Here is a 21,386-nt window from a genome sequence, read left to right on the forward strand (position 1 = left end):
TTCCAGTCCCAACTCCCTTCTTGAAGCTGTATCAGCTGCTTGCACTAAAGAAAGATATTCTTTCTGTGCTCAGACACAGTTGTAGAGACACAGGTGAAGTTTCAGGACAAAATCAGAACAGAAAGTGACAAATTAGCATTATTCAAAAAGTAACCTAGTTAAGTAAAAGCACTTTACAATTTGATCAAGACAAGAATCGCAAATCACTTTTGGATACGTAATCACTACTACCAAGGGTGTCTGAGCACTGCTTACATGTTGTGGGGATTTTGGTGGTCAGGGGGGTGTTTGGTTTTTTTTTTGGTTTTTTTGCTTGTCTGGTTGTTGGGCTTTTTTGGTTTGGTTTTTTTTTTTACATATGTATTTTTTATCTCTTGGTTTAAAATTAACTCTTGAAGACTTTTCAATTGCTTCCTAGTGGCGATAACCCTCCAATGTTTAAGATTAAATTTGTCCTTAAAAAATTTCTACTTTCTGTAGAAATTTTGTTTTAACGAAGAGGCATATCTAGTGAATGGAACACTACTCCTTGTTAGACTAATTCCCTTCTTTTAGGGCAGTTTTCATCTCTGATTTACTTTACAGTAGATAATTAATTTCACTGAGTATAAAATTCACACATCAATGTTGCTTCTTGCAACTTAAGAAACTTCAGCAATTTATTAATTTTATGGCAGAATTAGATACAACCAATAAATTTCAGCTAGCAGTATAGTTTCCCACAAAATGAATGCAATCTCTGCAACAAAAAACAGTTGAACTTTCTTGACTTTTAAGACGCACACATGAGTGTATTATTTAAAGTAATTTTTTTTCTTTACAGTTATGCTTAATTCTCAACTAACTGGTTCTTAGAAGATGACACAATTAAGCAACTGTTTTGACTGCTAAAGAAGTTAAAAAAAGAATCATAAGCTGAAAGAGGATGCCAGATTTCTTAATTACATCCATGTTCCACATAACATGTCATGCCACCATGTTAAGTTTTTCTTAAAAACAACAAAAAAAAATTTACACATATCCATCAATTTCTATCAGTGCTTTGGAGAACTTAGGCATGTATTGGACACATGGAAGAATTTAGCACTAGCTCCTTTGTAAATTCAGCAATAAAAAAAAATGCCCTCATTTTAAGGTATAGAATATACACATAGATTTTTTTTGAAATCTTGTGTCATCATTCCATGATGTCAAAACTAAATAGAGCAAGTACACAAGTGGGTATTTTATGGATGTTTCTGACATAAAACTTCAGTGCTAATTTCACAAAAAAAGATGAATAGTTCATTGGCCACAACTGTGAAAGAAACCTTGAAAAGCATGATGTCTCACAGGCTCTCTCAAAATTAAAACTAAAAGCAGCCTGAGATTGTTTTTATTTTTCTGTATGGCACAGTATAAACCAGAATAAGACAGAAAACCACCTAGAAAATCCCCGTATTGAAGCATTCATTCTGATTCAGAAGAAGATATGTAGATGAGCCGTTGTTCCCTAAAAATATTCTTTCTAATCATAGAATTGTAGGGGTCGGAAGGGACCTCGAGAGATCATCAGGTCCAACCCCCCTGCCAGAGCAGACTCCCTAGCTCATATTGCACAGATAGGCATCCAGACAGGTCTTGAATATCTCCAGTGAAGGAGACTCCACCACCTCCCTGGGTAGTCTGTCCCAGGGCTCTGTCACCCTCACTGGGAAAAAGTTCTTCCGCATGTTGGTGCAGAACTTCCTGTGCTCCAACTTGCAGCCATTGCGCCTTGTCCTGTCTCCACAGACCACTGAAAAGGGGCTGGCCATTTCCCCCTGCATTCCATACTTAAGATATTTATAAACATTAATAAGGCCCCCCCTTAGTCTTCTATTCTCTAGGCTGAAGAGTCTGAGCTCACTTAGCCTCTCCTCACCGGGGCAATGCCCTAGGCCCTTAATCATCTTTGTAGCCCTTCTCTGGACTCTCTCAAGGAGATTCATGTCTTTTTTTATACCAAGGAGCCCAGAACTGGACACAATGCTCCAGGTGGGGCCTGACCAGGGCAGAGTAGAGGTCATTTAGGTAGAAGCAGAGACACCAATATTAAAAAGGTACAATAGTGTATTTACTCTACAAGGTAAAGTATACCACTGGAAAAAGACCTCTGCTTAGCAGACATAAAAATCATTTCACATTTAATCAAATGACTGCGTGTATCACCTAAACCAAAATCTGTCATGAACCATGACACACTTCAAAAACTATAATCAGAGTTCCCATGTCTTACGCTTCATGTTAAATGAGAAGATTTCTACTGATCAGGAATTAAAGTGTGCTCTCTGTAAAAGTCCTGGCAACTTTCAAAGGAACTGGCTTGCATTGTCTTTGTTGTATGGGGTTTGGATTTTTTCCCCATTTTCGGATTTGCATGGCAAGGTGGTGGAGGGGGGGCTGCAGAGGTGGCAGAAGCTCTCTGCAGGCCTGGCAGAGCAAACACCAGCTGGCACCAAGGCTGAGCCCATCAGCAACGGTCACAGCGCCTCCAGGAATCACATTTAGGAGGAAAAAGATGGAAGCAGCTTCTTTTTGCCACTAGAGAAGGGAGTAAGAACATGTAAGAAACTGTGCAGACAAACACCAAGGTCAGTGAAGAAGCAGGGGAGGAGATGCTGCAGGCACCACAGAGAGATGCCCCCACAGCCTATGGAGAAAAACATGGTGGGGTGGGGTATCCCCCTATAACCCCACGCTGGAGCAGAGGAAGACTGTGAGGACTCCTCCCCTTGAGAAGAAAGGAGCAGCACAGACAATTCATGATGAATTGTCCAAAACCCCCATTCTCCAAGCTCCTGTGAGGTTCAGGGGGGGCAGAACGGAGAGAAATCATGAATAAAGTTGACCCCAGGGAAAAAGTAGGGGTGGAGGGATGTGGTTTAAGATTTGTTTCTATTTCTCCTTATCCTGCTCTTGTTTCCATTGGGTAATAAATTAGACGCATTATATTCCATGTTGAGTCCATTTTGCCAGAGATATTAATTCCTGAATGATCTCTCCCTGTCCTTATCTTGACATTATTTCTCTTCTGTCCAGCTGTGGAGGGCAGTGATAGAGCAGCTTTGGTGGGCATCTGGCCTCCAGCCACAGTCAACCCACCACACCACCAGACAAAGGAAGAAGAAAAAAGCTCTCACTAGAAGTCCCCTACCACCTCATATGCAGCCACAGAAATTCTGAGAAGTCAACAAGAAATAAGTCTCTGATTTCTGTAATTAAACATGTAAAAGAACCCCAACAGTGGTGACTGATCTTTCTTATCTTCCCATTAAACCACAACATGAACATATTGATCAGTGAACTTTCAAGTTACAGTCTGAAACTTTCAAAGGTAAAGTTTTCAGATACTATTCAACTAGCGTTTTTTCTTTTCTGCTCCATATTTTGCTGGGTCTAAAACTGTGTTCCAAACATGTCAGGAAAACTAAGACACCTGAAAACCACATACAGATTTAGTCCGCAGAAAACAATATACCATATAATTTTAGGTTTAACAGCATCATATGATTAATTTTTCTTTAATCTTAACACTGTTCGTTTCAGTACAGGCTGGGGGATGACCTACTGGAGAAGAGCTCTATGGAGAAGGACCTGGGGGTCCTGGTTGATGACAGGTTGGCCATGAGCCAGCAGTGTACCCTGGTGACTGAGAGAGACAATGGGATCCTGGGGGGCATCAGGAGGAGTGTGGCCAGCAGGTCGAAGGAGGTGATCCTTCCCCTCTACTCTGCCCTGGTCAGGCCCCACCTGGAGCATTGTGTCCAGTTCTGGGCTCCCTGGTATAAAAAAGACAGGAATCTCCTGGACAGAGTGCAGAGAAGGGCTACGAAGATGATTAAGGGCCTGGAGCATCTCCCCTATGAGGAAAGGCTGAATAAGCTGGGGCTGTTCAGTCTTGAGAAGAGAAGACTAAGGGGGAGATCTAATTCATGTCTATAAGCATCTTAAGCAGGTCATGCAGGGGGAATCAGCCAGCCCCTTTTCAGTGGTCTGTGGAGACAGGACAAGGGGCAATGGCTGCAAGTTGGAGCACAGGAAGTTCCGCACCAACATGCAGAAGAACTTTTTCCCAGTGAGGGTGACAGAGCCCTGGGACAGGCTGCCCAGGGAGGTGGTGGAGTCTCCTTCTCTGGAGATATTCAAGACCCATCTGGATGCCTATCTGAGTGATGTGTCCTAGGGAGCTGCTTTGGCAGGGGGGTTGGACCCGATGATCTCTAGAGGTCCCTTCCAACCCCTACAACACTGTGATGTGGTGATTAACTTCATAGAGCTATAAAATTTCCTTTAGAGAAATGGACACTGTCTTAAGAAATAAAAAGGAGTCAATGTGAGTGCTAGTAAAGTTATGAATGTTACCGATAATTAATGAAGTGTTAAAAAGTAGCATTTAGATCCAGTATATGTGCACATACATTTTCACATACATTTTTACTTAGGCAGAAATTGGGGGAAGAAAAATCTATTTTATTGTCTTTCAATTGCATTTTAATGCTGCGAGCACTAGGTATATAGGAACACATGTGGCAATAAACTACTCCGATGTCGTACACGCATGTTAAAAAGCTCACAAGTTTAAATTCTTAAATAACTTAATGAGAAGGTAATATCACATTTACCACTACCCACAGAGCAATAAATGTTCAAGGTGTGTTTTGACTGCTGCTGTCATATCTGAACATCATCTTTCACGTCCAGTTATCCTGGTTGACAATATTGCAGTTCCTGAGCAGGGTTCTCCTCTCTGGAGTTCAGCTGCCTAATCCACTTCAGGCAGTCACATGAAACTGCTGTTGAAGCACGAGACCTAACATAAGGGCTCTGCCAGCACAACAGGTTATACAATCGCTCATTAATCTACTCCAGAAAGAAATGCCACCCATCTGCAATCACTATAAACTCACACAACACAGCTATTTGTAAACTGAACATCTCTCTGTGGCCTGAGATTAATCTGCACTAGGTGAGTCCCCTCCCAAATCAGACGTGCCTCTGAGGTGCTCAAACCTTCATCAACTGCCAGCAACAGAAAGACAGTTATGCCCACCACTGATCAAAAGTGTGAAGGGAACCCATTCTCATACTTGATTTCCAAATAAAAGCTATTTAGTATTATTCTGTATTAGCTACTGTAGGGAGGTGCACAGAGACCCCAAGGTTGTACATCTTGGTTGAATTCACACAGAAGCAGTTAACCCAGACTGAGCTGAATTTAGCAATGGAAGCGTTTCAGAGGATCAGCACCTAAGTCATTCCCCAAAACAGAACTCAGAGCCTAAGACCACCCCCTTCCCTACAGATTCTGTTTCAAAGCAGCTTCTCTGCCTTTGAGCTACAGCTTCTCTCTAGCGTAAACGGTCACATGAAAAGTTAAAGTAGCCTCAGATGAGAAAACATAAAATATAATGAGAATTTAAAGCTTCTGCTGTTAAGATAGTTATATCTTTCCTGACCCTATTTCTCAGTAGATATTTTTCATGTATATTGTTAGACTAGGTTTGGTTTCCTTTAAGATCTTTTTGCACCATACCTTTCAATCTGTTGTGGGAAAGGAATAATATGTAACCATTAAGAGTTCAGACAAGTCCTTGGGAATAACCTACACAGGAGAAAAGCTTCAACAGAGAGATGAGAGACAGCTCTCATAACTTCACAGAATTCTTCAGACCTCATTATGAAGGGGCAGCCACATAAAGGACCTATTTCAGAGACCTAGAAGAACAAGTACCTTACTATAGATTTAATGAGTGGCTCCTTCCAAGACAGCTATGTGAGCGCTAATAAAAATCCACCTGAGGAGCAGAGTTAATTACGGCCCACACCTCTGTGTTTTAAAGAGGGCAAAACAGAATCAGATTAAAGTTCATTAAATGGAATTCTCAAGTGTACCATGACACATTCATATGTAAAATTAAGAATTAACCAGACATATAAGATACATACTTCCTAGGTAAGTACGAGATGCCTCCTGGGAAAGAACAGGAAATTCCATGACTTGTAACACAAAAAGTTAAACAGGAAAAGGCACTGGTGAAGCTATCAGTAGTTATACAGTCATATCTACCCTTTGTCTTTCTCAGAAGTTTAATAATTCAGCTAAGTCAATCATTTTTAGAGGGAGCGGGAGGATAGGGGGTTTTGGTTGAGGCTTTGTTGTTTGTTTGTTTGGGGTATTTTTTGCTGATTTTTTTGTTTATTATCTTGGTAGTGTGGTGGTTTTTTTACTTGATGCTTTTTTTTTTTTTGTGGCTGGCAGGGATGTTTGTTTGGAGTTTTGGAGTGGGGTTTTTGTTGTTCAGTGGGGTTTTTTTTAAAAACACACACTAAGAACCTAAATCTCACAGAGAAGAATACAATACACAGAGAGTGTCTCTGACCTGGAGAAGACCATTGTTATCTTCTGACCTTCCAAAATATGGTAGAATATTTCAGATATCAAGGCAAATACATACTGAATCTCAAGGCACTTCTTACTGGGTAAGCTTAGCATCTTGCCATCCTAATTTGGAAGCTAGTAAGTGATGTGTTCTGCTCAACTATTCCACTATTTTTGAGTCCATTCTCATAAGAAATACAAACCTACACTGTCTGCTAGCCCCAAAAGACTCTATGTAGAGGCTCTGATAAAGTCTCCTCCAGCATAACTTGATATTGATAGCCTTTGCTATTGGCCAGCTGAGCCAACAGCAGCCTCCAGACTACATGCCTTGCTTGGCATACAGTGAGGGAGGGATAATGTAATTTGTAGTGACAGATGTTAATACATATCAAAATAATCTTGATGTGAAAAGTGACCCAGTAACTTCTATATTCAAATTTCTCAGAATATAAATGCTCAGGGATCCAGTATTGGTAAGAAGAACTGGTGCTGCCATATGAACCAAACACTAAATTAAACACCAAAGTTTGTCAGATACAAATGGTGTTGGCTATGAAATCTACCACAGCTCATAGTAGGAGGCAAAACAGGAATCTAGATGTGAAGAAGAAAGTAGAAAGTGTATGTCAAAAAGCTAAACAATAGCTCCAAAGAGTCCTTCTAAAATGGCCAAGGAAACTGCTCAGTTCTGCCTGGAGTACTGACAAGACAGGCCAGGCTCCATAGAGGAAATCAAGCCAATCTATTCTGTTTTGCAAGACAGTTGCAGAAGAAATGTAAATAAAATAAAAATTTTAAAAAAATTGTATATGGATAAAACCAAAATTACTAGAACTTGCAGGAAAAGAATGTGTAGAGGAAAATAAAATATCAGTGTCAGAAAACTAGGTCCCTATTGAACCTCAAGATTTGAATGAGCGCTGGTAAAGTCAGCATCACCCTGGACATTCCCCTGCAGCTCCCAAGCCTCAGGTTCCTGCAGAGCTACCTCAGCCTGCACTGTGCTGAATTGTTCAATTCAGCTGAAGTCTCAGGACAGATGGGATACTAGGCAACTCATCTCTAGCAGGATGCCAACCATCCTCCCCCATCAGCATGTGATCCTACTTGATTCAGCAGAAAGAAGGGAAAGAAGTAAACTCCATGCTCCTTTCTAATAAGGACCAAGAGAATCACAAGTCCTATATATGAAAACATCCCAAAGGATGTTCATTAAACAACAGCACAGGATGTGGCATCTTTCTAGCAAAGTTTTCAGAGAACAACCACCAAAGAATAAATGGATGGACACAGGTTTAAAGACAGCTCTACAAAAAGGCTGATCAAAGTTTATACATGATTACGTTCTCTGAATATTTTTACTATATCCATACTTTGTTATTTTAGCTGTCATAACTGGAAAATACAGTCCCTTCAAAATCCTGTGTTCATTTCCTTTGGAAACACTAGATAAATGCAAATAAAAGTCACTTAACGTTAAAACTGCTGAATCTTACTTCACTCGGATCCACAGCACTTCAAATAAGACAGCAGTAAGTTTAGAATCACTGAAATTGTGGCTTTTCATAATAACAAGCACCTTCATCAGCCTCTCATGGTCAGCATACATGTACCAGGAGTATACTACAGCAGTATAATTCACTGCTTTTTTCGTGTATTTTACAGTCATTTCAAAATCAAGTGTCACTTCTCCATTTTATTTATTACACAGTAAGCATCCACTTGGGAAAAAGAAGTGGAATTATGTAAGCACACCTAGGTTTTAGTTTAAATTCAGACTTTAGATTAGACCACTGCAGGCTGGGGAGCTGGGGTGTGTGCACACAAAACAGTAAAGGAAGTACTACAGTCAAAAGCTTAGAGTTTGCATTGTCCCATCTTCCAAAAAAGCACACCTCTTCAGCATAGGCTGGGGGTTAAACATCTGTGACAGTTCCAAAAGTGAAAAGAACAGGACACAACTTAATGCAGCAATGAATAAATTGACTGGGTTAGCAACAGGGTGAACATCTGTACTACGTTCCAATATCAACACTGAAGTTCTACTCCAGTTAATAGGGATGTACAACTTCTACAGTAACAATTGCCACTTGAAGTCAGTGACAGTTGAACTGTACATCCGCTTAACTGCCTTGATAGACTTAGATCTAACATATTAACCAGCATGGTTCAAACAAAACAAAATTAACCAAAATGGGAAGATGGTTCTTAATTCAAAAGACTCCATATATACAAACCAACACAGTTAAAATATTACCTGGGTCATTATGTGAGTGAGGCACAACAAAAACTTGAAGCGGTTCACTGTCCCATTCATTTTCATTGTATGTGATATCAAATCCTTGTTTCCAAACGCCACCATCTGGATTATCGAAAGGAAGAATGTCATAGACATCCAACATCTAAAAAAGAGTGAAAAGAACATAAAACGTGAGTTCACAATAATAGTTCTGCTATTAAAAACCAAGGCTGTTTTCACAAAGAAAAAAAAAAAAAACCAGGATTGGCTTGTTCGTTACAGGAGACATGAAGTGTCAAACAAGCAGAAAACTGACAATTGAAAGCAAGTTTCAAGTCACACTAGGACACCCAAGACACAGCTGGCAGGAAGAGGAGCATTTGGCAGGCCCTGTTCTGAGGAAACTGAAATAGATTAGAACAGTAGAAATAGAAGCCTTAAGTCACAAAAATTATGACAGCTCACAATGACACTGGGGAAGGAGGGTAGAGAGAGGATTATACAGAAAAGCACAATACACTAAACAGGGGGATGAAGATGATGAAGTATACACAGTACAAACTAAGCGCGCAGCAAGAAGGGATGATGATACAAGAGAGACTGAGGGTAAGTAAAACCCATAGAAGTGAACTGAAAGGAACTATTAAGGAAAGAAGTTCAGAACAATAGCCAGTGGCTATAATAAAGCTCCTTATTGTCACAGTTCAGCCCTAGTCAGGAGCTGAGCACCACACAGCTGCTGGATCACCCTCCATTCCTGGCAGGATGGGGAGGAGAATGGGGAGGCAAAGGCAAACCTGGTGGGTTGGAAGAGGACAGGTTGCTGGGACAGCAGAGGGAGAGGGCAACAACAAGATTTATAACAAATAAACAACGCTGGTGATACACAATGCAGTTTCTCACCAAACTGCAAAACTGAAGACCTTACAGCTCAGATCTGTCCTGAAGCCAGACCATGTCCAAGCCATGTGTCCTGAAGCAACAGTGCCCCTCCCTGGCTAGCCCCCTTTTATACTGAGCATGGCATCAATGGAATGCCTCTTTGGTTAGCTTGGGTCACCAGTCCCAACTGTGTACCATCTCAACTTCTGGAAAAAATTTACCCTGTCCTAGGGTCACTTGTCAATGCAAATAAGGTTACAGGTAAACAAGCAACTCCAGAGTTATTTTAACAAGTTCCTATGGTTTGACCTTGGTTGGCTGCCAAGCCCACGACCCTGCTGCTCCTTCACTCTTCCTCAACAGGAAAGGGGGAGAAGTAAGATTAAATGGGTCAAGATAAAGACGCTTACTAATCACTTACTAATTATCCTCACAAACAAAACAGACCCAACTTAGGGAACATTACACTAATTTATTGGCAATTAAAATACATTTGAATAGTGAGAAACAAAACTACAACATCTTCTCCCCCTTCCTTTTCAAGCCTAGTTCAACCTCACTCCTTTGTTCCCAGCTCCTCTACATCCCCCTACCCCAAGCAACGTAGGTGTACACAGACTGCAGTGAGTCCATAGTGGTTGCTCTTCGTCACTCCTTCCTTCTCACACTTTCTGCTAGCATAGGGTCCCTTCCACAAGCTACAGTCCTTCATTAATTGCTTCAGCATAGAATCTTCTCCCCAGGCTCCAGTCCTTCAGGAACTCCTTCAGCGTAGATCATCCATGGGTCAGCTCCTTCCGAAAATATCTACCTGCTCTGGCATGGAGTCCTCAATGATTTGCAGGTAAGTACTTGCTACACAGTGGTCTCCACCACCTGCTCCAGTGGCTGGAGTACCTTCTGCCCTCCTTTTCCTCTTCCATGACCCTGGTGTTCACAAGGTTGTTTTCCCCACTTTTTTTCCCTTATACCTCACTGCCATGGAACACTTTTCCCCTGTCTTAAAACACATTCTCCCAGAGATTTCAGATTCACAGAAACGCAGGTGTTGGAAGAGACCTCTGAAGATCATACAGTCCAACGCCCTGCTAAAGCAGGATCACCTACATCATTTACACAGGTTCACATCTAGGCCAGTTTTTACTCTCTTCAGAGAAGGAAACTCCACATCAGCTCCACATCAACCTGCTCCAGTGCTCTGTCACTCTGAGTGACACAACTGTTCCAGCCAGCTCCAAAATAGATCCGCCACAGGGTACGGCTGATACACCACCATCAGCAAGGGTGGTGACATGGAGGAACACGCAACATTGGAAGTTCCATCCCAATACATGGAAAAACAGTTACCAATGAGTGACCTTAAGACTAATACACTCTTCCAAAATTTCAGCTATGAAAGCATATTTGTTTAAAAAAGCAACAGTTCATGGAACTGATTATATTTTATGAGATTTTCTTGTGATGGAACCTGAATTTCACAAGCAACTTTATGCAGTCTGCAAGACACTAATTTTTACAATCTGAAGCACAGATATTTTTCCCCCTAGTATCTACTACCTTACAGTTACCTCAAACCATGCTCCCATACTTATGAGCTCAAGAGCTTGAAACTGCAACTCAGGAAACATATCTTCATATCTTAATCAACAATTGTCTGAAACAACTGACTCAAAGACCTGACCCATTATCTACAGAATTTGCTGCCTGGCAGGGGCCAGATCCTGGATGTTGTAGAGGAGCCATCAAAGGCTTGTTCAACGTACTGACTACTACCCCTTGTTGTTCTTCTACATTTGTACCAACAACATATTTCTAGGCAGACTGCATTAAAAGTGATTATAGAGCTCTGGTGATAGTAATCAAGGTCATGGAGGCCCAGGTGTCATACTCTTCAGTCCCAAAAGTGAAGGGTAGGGGTGCAAGAGGAGGACACAGATCATACAGATCAATAATTGGCCTTGGAGCTAGTGTTTGCAACAGGTTTTGAGATTTTATGATCATGGGACCCTGTTTTCAGATCAGTGACAGTTTAGAAGGTCTAAGATCCAACTCACTAAGTGTGACAACAGAATCTTGGACGGGGGATGGCTGTTAGGGATCTGTGTGCAGTTGTGAGCCTATGATCTTGTTGGCATCATGTAGACACAAATGATATGGCAGTAATGACCGCAAAGTAGCAACAGAAGGATACACAATCTTGACAAAACACAGCTCAGGAGGACAAGGAGAAAGAGTTTGCCTTTATGTGAGACAGCAGCTCGAACTCTGCTTGTGGGTGGATGAAAAGCCATCTAAGAGCTTATGGGCAAAGACTAAAAAACAGATTAGTATGGTGACAGGTGACAGTGTAGTGGATGCCTGCTATAGGCCACCTGACAAGTAATAACAAGTCAATGAGGCCCTCCACAGACAGATAGGAGCAATCTCACATCTGCTCAACTAAGTACTCATGGGAAATTTTGACCACCCTGTTATGTGCTGGAGACACAATGCAGAGGGCATAAGCAACCCAGAAAATTCGTGGAGTCTATGACAATTTATGACAAATTCCTAACACAAATCATGCAGAAGCTAGTGAGGAGAGGTGCTCGCTGGACCTCTTGCCAACACTTGAGGAATTTGTTTGGGCTGCAAAGGTGAAAAGAACTTATGTTGAGATATCCAGAAGACAGATACTGAATAATTTTTATTTTTCATATAACACTATCCGCAGTAAGAATTGTGCAAAGGCTGAATTACAAATTATACCACCACCTGCCAAGGTTACAGGACTGCAAGTGAAGAATAAGTTCCAAATACGTAGTCAGCAAGAAGCAAAAAAGTTAAAGACAAGTATTTTCCGGACATATTTTACTTGCATTTCTAACTATAAAATACTGATATAGTTAGAAAGGGCTTCATAAAAGCAGTAGGCAAATACAAATTGAAAAACAATGCTACCTGTCAGGTCATAACCATATTTAATGCAGACTTCTTAATTTTGTTAATTTTATTACCTGGCTCCATTTTTATCTTTTGAAAAACGTACGTATTACTCTTCTATTTAATTTGAATTATATCAATTCTTGACTCAGTGTTATTTTCAGAGGCCAGCTCTGTTACAATTTCTTATCTTCTTTACAAATACCACGAGCAACAAAGTATACCATTCCTTTATTTACAACAGCTCTGTGAAAAAATGTTAGCTATCCTGTCCAAGAATTTTTCTTGTCTGTTATTAGCGTCATTTTGTCAGATTTATGCAAAGAAAATACGTATTTCTGAATAGCAAGTCCTGATAATATTTCTCACTGAAATATCACAAAGGTTTGTAATTCATATTCGAACGCATTCCTATAATGGTTTCTCCATTATGGGAGACTATAATGAACTCCCATAATTTATTCAGTGAAGTCTCCTTTGCCTTTATTCTCTGAAGTGATTTTTATCCAAACACTATGTCTCAACTATATTAGCTCTTAATTATTTCCAGTCTCTCATTTCATTCCATACATCCACTTAAAAGACAAACATAGAAAAAGAAAGGTCCAAACCTGTGGCTTTAAGTTAACATTTATGAACAGCAGGGAGTTAACATTTATAAGCTGTTTTAGAATTCAAAATGTAATTTAAAAACAATGCTGCAAATAATCTAGTCATTTTTTCTTTAGTCTTCATAAAAAAATCGAGAAGAAAAATCCCTTAACTAAGCTTGCAGAACACATCAGGCTTGACAAAGTATTAAATAGTAAAACTGTATTCACAGAGTGATTTAGATCAGCTTGTTAATGTGGTGTTACAGTATCTGGCTCTGCTGAAGTCAAGGTCTTAGATTCCATAACTGAAATTCAGGTCAGATTTGCGGGACAAGAAGCTGTATACAGAAGCATTATCAAGGTGACTTAATGATAGTGGTGGATAACCTCTGAATACAAGGTATTAATGCAATGACACGAAGAACATTAGAGTCCTTCCTGTGCAAGGCAAGGAAATAAATACTGAGTAGGAAACAGTATTAACAATATTCCCTGATATATTTGTTATTAAAGTACGTGCTTACAACCTTAAAAATAAAGAAAATTTTAAAAAGCAGTTCAGTTACTACAGCCTGCCATTAGGTAGGTAAATACAATAGCTTATCATAGGCACATGTTCTGATATTCTGCAAGTGTGAATCAAAAAGCACGGGAACAATTTCAGCAAACATGTTCAGCCTTCCATTCATAACAGGGGTCCTGGTTTCCGCTAGGATAGAGTTAATTTCTTTCTAGCGGTTGGCATAATGGTGTTTGGAAGTTAGGACAGGACTGGAGCAGTGCTGGTAACACACTGATGTTTTCAGTTGTTACAAGCAGTCAGGGACTTTTCATATTGCCCTGCTAACAAGAAGGTGGGGGGCACCCAGGAAACTGGGAGGGGGCAACTGCTGGGACAGGTGATCCACACTGACCACAGCGAGTACTCCATGCCAGTTATGTCATACTCAGTGTAAAAGGCGGCTTGTGGAGGGAGAAGTGCACAGCTCCAGGATGCAGAGTTTTTGGGGACAATCCAGCTTCGAACAGCTCTGAGCTTCACAGCCTGAGTTGTGCGGTTCAGTGAGAAACTGCATTGCGCATCATCAGTTTTGTATATTTTTGCTATGAAAGTCTTATTATCATTATTTCTCTCTCTGCTGTCCTAGTAAACTAGGTTTCCCTTTGTTTGGGTTTCCCCGCCCCCCCCACCTTTTCCCCTTCCCCTCCCCACCTCCAAGCCAGCAGCTGCACGGTGCTCAGCTCTCGGCTGGGGCAGAAACACAACACAGGTACATCCAAGAATTTAAGACAACATATTTTACCTCAGAATTCACAATTCACATTTACTGTAACTTATGTCTAACACCTAAAAAAAGAACATCACTTAATATGGTAACAGTGTATGAAGAATAAGTTGTTAACAATCCAGGAACTCTGAAACACTTAATCATAGGTCTCCATGCTTTAAATTCTTATTAGAAGCATGAACAGTCAGATATTGCCTTTAAAAAAAAAAACCAAGAAAAAACCACACCTACTTTCTCTGTAAAAGACATATTAAGGTGGTGCCTATCCCTGAAGAGCTTAGAGGCATTATGAATGATACATCAGAGGTTACAATTGTTCTAATATGTGTACTTATTCATCTTAAATCCACGGACTCCTGCAATAGAAATACTTTCACTTCTAGAATGAGAAAGCTGGACTTCAAAATTTAATCTTTGCTTTAGAGTACTATGAATATTTATAGTACTCCCACAAGACTCCCAAAACCAGTACAGATCACAAACTTCACACAGTATTCTCAGTGCTCCTGAAACACTCCATTAAAACTGAATATATAAGAGTCCATGAACTCACAAGCATCACCAGAAAGGAAAATAAATTCAACTTGAAGTGTTTGACTTTAAAAACTTCAACCACCCCAGTTCATGCCAACCAGTCAACATGGTATATGTTCCCGCTTTCTGATCAAAGTGCCTACACAAACCCGAGACACACAAGAATGATGAAATACAAAACCCAGCATTCAAAAGGGAACACAGCACCTGAGATTTTTTTTAAAATATTAGTTCTTGAACATTCTTTACCTCCCCATCAAGACCCTTCTACACATAAATCTCTAAAATATAAACCCTGTTTAAATCAAGGCTATCCACTATTTCCAGTTTATTTGCCATCAATATTAGAACAATCTGAGGAAACTGAGAAAGACTGTCAAATTGTTTCAAAGAACTTCTGATGGTACTGGACAGTAATCTGAGTATAATCACTGTTTTCTGTTTGTAGTTCTTGGTTTTGGGTTTGTTTTTTTAAACACCTACATCTTAAGCTTTGACATGTTGGCTTGTCATAATCACTACTGAATTTCTAGACAGTTTAAAGGCAAAAAGGAACACTTTCATAACATCTATTAAACACAACAGTTACTTGAACAAATCTTAAAGTAAGCTTAGCACCAAGCTTTTACCAGTAATTAGATATTTTCAGAATTAAAGGTAATGATGGCTAAGGCTCCAGCAAAATGAGAGACATAATGCTTACCTGTACACGTGAACTGTGACTTCCACTTTTTGAAGCAAACAAACAGTCCTCAGAATCAACTGTCAGCAGAACTGAAGGAGAAGGAAAGAGCTCAGACACAGATCCTTGACTGAAGTTTATAGCCTCTGGATTTTTCTGACCGTCCTTCACCGATTCACTCAGATTGATCACGGAATCACGTATGTTTGAAATAATCTCATTATTTTCTGCCAACAGGCGTTCTAAATGATCTATTTTTTCTTGCAATATTGAAAGCTGGCCCTGGAAAAAAAAAATTCAATTATTTCACATTAACAGAATTTTTTAAAAAAATGATTTTGCACAAAAAGAATTTGCACAAAAGAATTATGTAAAGACAAAGTAATATGAAATTGAAACAACACATGAAACATGTTGAGTGACAATCTCCTTTCAGAATAAGAGGAAAGAGCAAAAGTTACATTTTCCACTATGAACCTGAGTTTGCAGCACAAGATTTATTCAGTGACTCAAAGATATTCTTAAAAGGTCATACTGGGCCAAATACCAATTATCTCAACTTCAAATTTTTCATGACTTCCATAGGTTTTGAAAAATTTAATCTTTTAATTTATCATCATATCAGAAGCTTTTTAGAAGGCAGTTTTTCCTGTACATGTAAAATAGTATTTTGATAAACACCGAGTTTCATATTTTCAGTGAAATTAGCAACAGCACTAAACGGCGGTAAAAGATGCCTTAACAGCCTGATTATAGTAATATTCTGTATAATTGGACCATTACAAACATCAAGATAATCCTGTAAAAAACAGTGCAAACCGACAGTACTTTCAGTCAAAAGGTCATATTCAGTTGCCAAACAACAGGATTTTGTAGATGATTCTAGCGTGCACCACAAGAGAAAGGACAACGAATAATGTCAATGTGAATTGAAAGAAGTCAACGTTATCTCCCAAAGCAACTTGGAAGGAGAGATAGATACCACAAAGCGATTTAATAGCATCTAATCACCGTATTGTTGGAATACAGGAGGGAGCATAGCAGAACAAGACACCTAGAAATGCTACTGTCCTCTCATGTAGTACCCCCTCCTTCCAAATGATATAAGGTATGCTTTTTTTCAGACATGGATGTGTTAGCTTTTACAGAATCATAAAAGGCTAGATTTAACATTTTTAAGGGATATTTTGTCTTTAACAAGAATTTCCTTCCTCCTACTGACTTCAACCTAACAATAGTAAGATAGAGAACAAAAAGCCTGTCACTTCCTATTATTAAAGTTGTGGTCAGACCCCCAAAATGTACAATGTACAAGTAAGTTTTTTATCAAGAAGCTGTCATTACAACAAACCCTACTGCAGATTCAAGCACATACATTTTACCCATCACATTCAACACAAGCAACATGGATTCAATAGACAGCTATTTTATGACCTATGATTTTAATGACAAGTAAAACTTCTTATCACCAGTGCCTTCATTTCCAAGAAAAATAGTGATAATAGAAATAATATCTGTACATGACACTTGGGTGATAATTTACTTGAGGTCTTTGCATTTTCCTTTCAAAGGAATAAGTGTTTTCCACAAATACAAAGTAAATTCCAACTTCTGCAGTTAAGTTACAGTCCGCAAAAGATGAAGCCTCCTTTCTAAATTGTGAACTTTCTTTTAATTTCTGTTCACTTTGAGAAGTCTGCAGGAACAAAGAAAACACCCCTTACCAGAGGATACCAACCAGCCTTCTGGGTTCTTCTAAATCATCATTCCTACAAATCCATCTTTATGGAAGTTCTTTGCAATTCTGCAGAAGACACATTTTAGTACTTTCTAACCTTACTGTAAATTTGTTCCCTCAATTTCTGGGCTGTGTAAAGTACTGACCCAACACTTGGATGTTGGTCAGTTTGAGGGTTTTTTTTCTCCTTAGATAGATACAGCCTGAAAACAGTAACAGGTTTTAAAATTCAACATAGGCAAACAGCTATTGCTTCCCAAAAGGGGAAAATATATTTTGACAACAGATCCTGATTAAGCTAATTGAGATGTATGGCCATCATCCTAGAATCTCCACAGTTTAAAGACAAACACTAGAAACTTATGAAATAGTTGAAATGAAAACAACAGGAAATCAATATGCAGATGACGGGATACTGGAAAGAAAAAAAGAAATCCCATGCCCCCTGGTGGCACAAAAGAAGGAACCAGACCAAAGTTTTAAAAATGCTACATTAAAGATAGTGTGTGCGCACTCCGGTGTAAAATTAGTATTTTCCCTTTTAATGTCTGTGACATTTTAAAAGAAAGGTTTCTCTCCGCAGAAAACTAATAGCCTATTATGCCACTCACTCTAAAAATAACATAAAGACTGTGGCTTTAAACGCTGCCCAACGCAGACTTTGATCTTTAGATTCCTAAGAAGCTAAAGTATAGCTGCCATCTAGACAAATTACCTGCTTCACTGCACATGACTATAGTTCAAAGTTACCAAGTGTGTAAACAGCTAAAACACTGTTCACACCTATTCCACCTCTATATACACTGCTTCTTCAATTGTAAATTCAAACAACTGTTTAAAATTTATATTCTCATTCATGTATGTGCAAGAAATATTGTAAATCTTCCTACAAGAAAAAAAAATTTTAGATTGGTTAGCAACAGACCGTTAACTACCTGGTCATAGATTACAGCCCCAGTCTGCTTTATGTCATCTAGCCAATTATAGTCTCTCTGGCACTGGCCAACAAGAGACACAAAAAAAAAAAAAAAAACCAAAACCCCAATACATTAAAAGCAAACACCAAATACATGTAAAACATGTTTAGACTGATCCCTCCCTCAGCATATACTGTCAGGCTCCAGCAGTCAGATATGAACTTACAAGTGTGAGATCATGTCATCATGTCATATTCCATATCTCTTTCACTTAAAATATTATACTTTAAACCTTCAAATATCTACAACAGCAAGTTTTACAATTTCACTGTTTATTTGGTGACAAAACACTTTTCTTTGTACACTGTCTCCTAGTACTAGTAATGTTACCTGATTATGCTCAAACCAGAATGATTTTACATGCTGATACACATTTCCACCAATAATTTGTTTTTAAACTGGAGTTTTCAAGCTTACTTAAGAGTTTGTAAAGCAGTGATTTTTAGAAGTCTGTTGAAGTATGTTGCTTTAAGTTTGAAGGTAAACACTCTTATCTGGATAAATAAATCCTTACGTAGACCTTAAATCTTAAATTAAAGAATTCTGCTTTCTTTTCTGAAAAATGAGGTACACATCATTCCTCTTCTAAAGCATTTGAAGCAGCCAGGTATTAACTCAACTTGAATTCAAAACATGAAATAAAAAGCTACAGTTAAGAACATGTAACTATGACCTCATGTTAGTATTCAAGTTAAAACTGACATACAACAAAATCTTTGCAGATTTTGAAAATATTTTCAATTTCTGTTATGAAATACATCATCCATGAGAGTTAACTTTAAGAAACAGCATCACAAACTAGAAATTGATTCCAGTTTTCATTCAGCATGAAAATCGTGTCATAAATCTGTTATCAAATTCAAAATTGCACATAGACACAAATTATGCAAAAGCTAGGTGTAATTTCCTTGCATATTCGCCTTCTCTCCCTACTTTAAAGACAGTAGACAACGTCTAGAATGTAATACTCAACAGTCAAATTATTTTCAAATATGAGCTAAACCAAGATGATAGTGCAAAATTATCATATGGAAATAAATTCATCTCAGTCTCAATGTTTTTAGAGGAAGACAAACAATTTACGTTGACCAACTTAAAATGTCAAGGCCAAACAGTAAAAAACACTGAAGTTACTCTGAAACCCTTTCATCTTACTGATTGATAATAACAGATGCTGATTTACTAGTAAAACTGATTAGAAGCATGTCACACAAGGCATTAAGGAGGTCTAATTAAAAAATAAAACAGACTTCTCCGTTATTAAAAATTTATCACCAATTTCACCTTAACAAATTCTGCCTAAAATTGTTTAATCTGTCTGGTTTTGTAGATGCCAGACAGCAAAATCTCACTAGCTACAACATTCATAAATGTCAGCAAATATTTATGACTCCCCCCTGACTTTACAGCATTAAGTGGTCTCAGAAAAGAAGCAATTCTGATCCAAGACTTTAAGAACTGCCCAACTGCACAGAAAACTGGAGTTATGCTGTCTGGATAAGTCTATCTTACAGCATCCTTTAATGACATCCACTTGGACTGTTAAACTACATACTTGTTTTAACATAAAGAAACAAAACACAAAGTTAGGTGAATCACCTGGTCTATACAACCAGCAACAAGATTTAAGAACTTTGGTGTAACCTTCTTTCATTTCTATCTGCCTTTATATATTGGTAAGATTGTGCAAATAAAGACTTTACTAAAAAAGCAAGAAAGGCAACCCTGCAAGCACCAACAAATCCAACAGTACCTAAAGTACGTACAGCTGCACCGGTAGAACGTGCGGCACCACGTGAGCAATGCATCTGTTCACCATCCCCATGGCTACACAGGGTTGGACTTAACACCATCTTCCCACGTGAGCAAGATCAGCACACCCTCCCCCTGTTTGGAACAAAAAAGGTCCATACCGGTGAGCTCTGCTGATACCACCACATGAACCAGCCACATAAACAGTTCCTTATGTTGCAGTCTGAACCCTTCAGCAGTTTTCATGCCCCAAATATTCCAAAGCAGCTTGCTTTCCCACTGCCCTCTGACTGTCCTTCTCTTTTGCTTCTGACACCAGTCTGATCTGTAGCAAGGGCTCTCTACAGAAAGGAGCATGCACAAGGAGGGAAGTCCAGTAACAGTGACAGATCGAGCTGCTTTATTTTGAGGAAGGCTCAGAGAATGGATAGTTTCTCCCATCTAAGTGCTGTACATTGCAGAAAGATTAGGGGCCACTTTCATTTCCTCAGTGAACATTCACTGCTCTAAATGCAGTTGCTTTCAACATGTCACAAACGATCATCTCATCAGGAAAAAGACAGCTAGCTCAAATAATTGAAATGAGTGTATGACAGCCCCACAGACAACAAAATCTCATGGAAAGAGGCAGGCAGAGCAGAAAGCCACAGTAGAGACTTTTGAGTTTAGGCCAGCTGGAACTTTATTTGTATCCAAAATCAACCAGCAGCCACCATTTGCTTGGTTCAAAACCCGCCAGAGCCCATTCTCCCCACCCACACGAACTAGTGGGAGACCACAAAGGAGCTGGCTGAGTCCTGCATAGGAAGCTCTGCTGGTGAGCTGTGATGAAAAAAGTGAAGTACTGCAATGAATACAGTTCTCCAGTGATGCAGAATTCAACTCAAGATCATTGCCTATACAGATTTACTGCTGTATGCAACCAGAAAACTGGACTCAAAAAGTCTATTTTCTGGCTGCATTGAATGGCAGTTATCTCAATTTTCTGGATCAACTTTGCAAATAACTACTTCCAGCTACATCTTCATGAAGCACATACTAACTTTGCTAAAATCTTGATATAAACCTCTGATCAGATGCCAGCCTATCAAGATGGTAAGACCAGAAAGCATTCTCTGTTCACTGTTACAGCACTGTGAAGAGAACATACCAAATGTAGAATTAAATGGTCACCTTCTGTACAGAAAAAGAAAGCAGGTGAAAGTTAAAAATGCAACCTGACATAGATCAAAGCTTAACACTTGAACACCCTGTTTCAGCCTGTATTCACATTGCAGGGTAGGTCATAGAACAAAAAACCAAGCACACAATGCATTGGACAAAAGGACAAGTCAAGGTTTAATGCCTGTATTAATCTGGGCAGAAGGCTTATGTG

General features: G+C 39.2%; 1 protein-coding gene across 1 annotated transcript in view; it reads right to left on the reverse strand.

Moving 5' to 3' along the window:
• Positions 1-21,386, reverse strand: part of MAN2A1 (mannosidase alpha class 2A member 1) — a gene marked incomplete at its 5' end in the record, with an annotated part of 117,583 nt that overhangs the window by 89,691 nt on the left and 6,506 nt on the right. Inside the window, 2 exons of the mRNA XM_084278950.1 lie at positions 8,661-8,805; positions 15,566-15,826. Of these exons, the coding sequence (XP_084135076.1) occupies positions 8,661-8,805; positions 15,566-15,826 (406 nt within the window). The remainder of the gene's footprint in view (positions 1-8,660; positions 8,806-15,565; positions 15,827-21,386) is intronic.

The sequence above is a fragment of the Gallinula chloropus genome (genome assembly GCF_964237585.1).
Source record: "Gallinula chloropus genome assembly, chromosome: Z".
In the NCBI taxonomy this organism is placed as follows: domain Eukaryota; kingdom Metazoa; phylum Chordata; class Aves; order Gruiformes; family Rallidae; genus Gallinula; species Gallinula chloropus.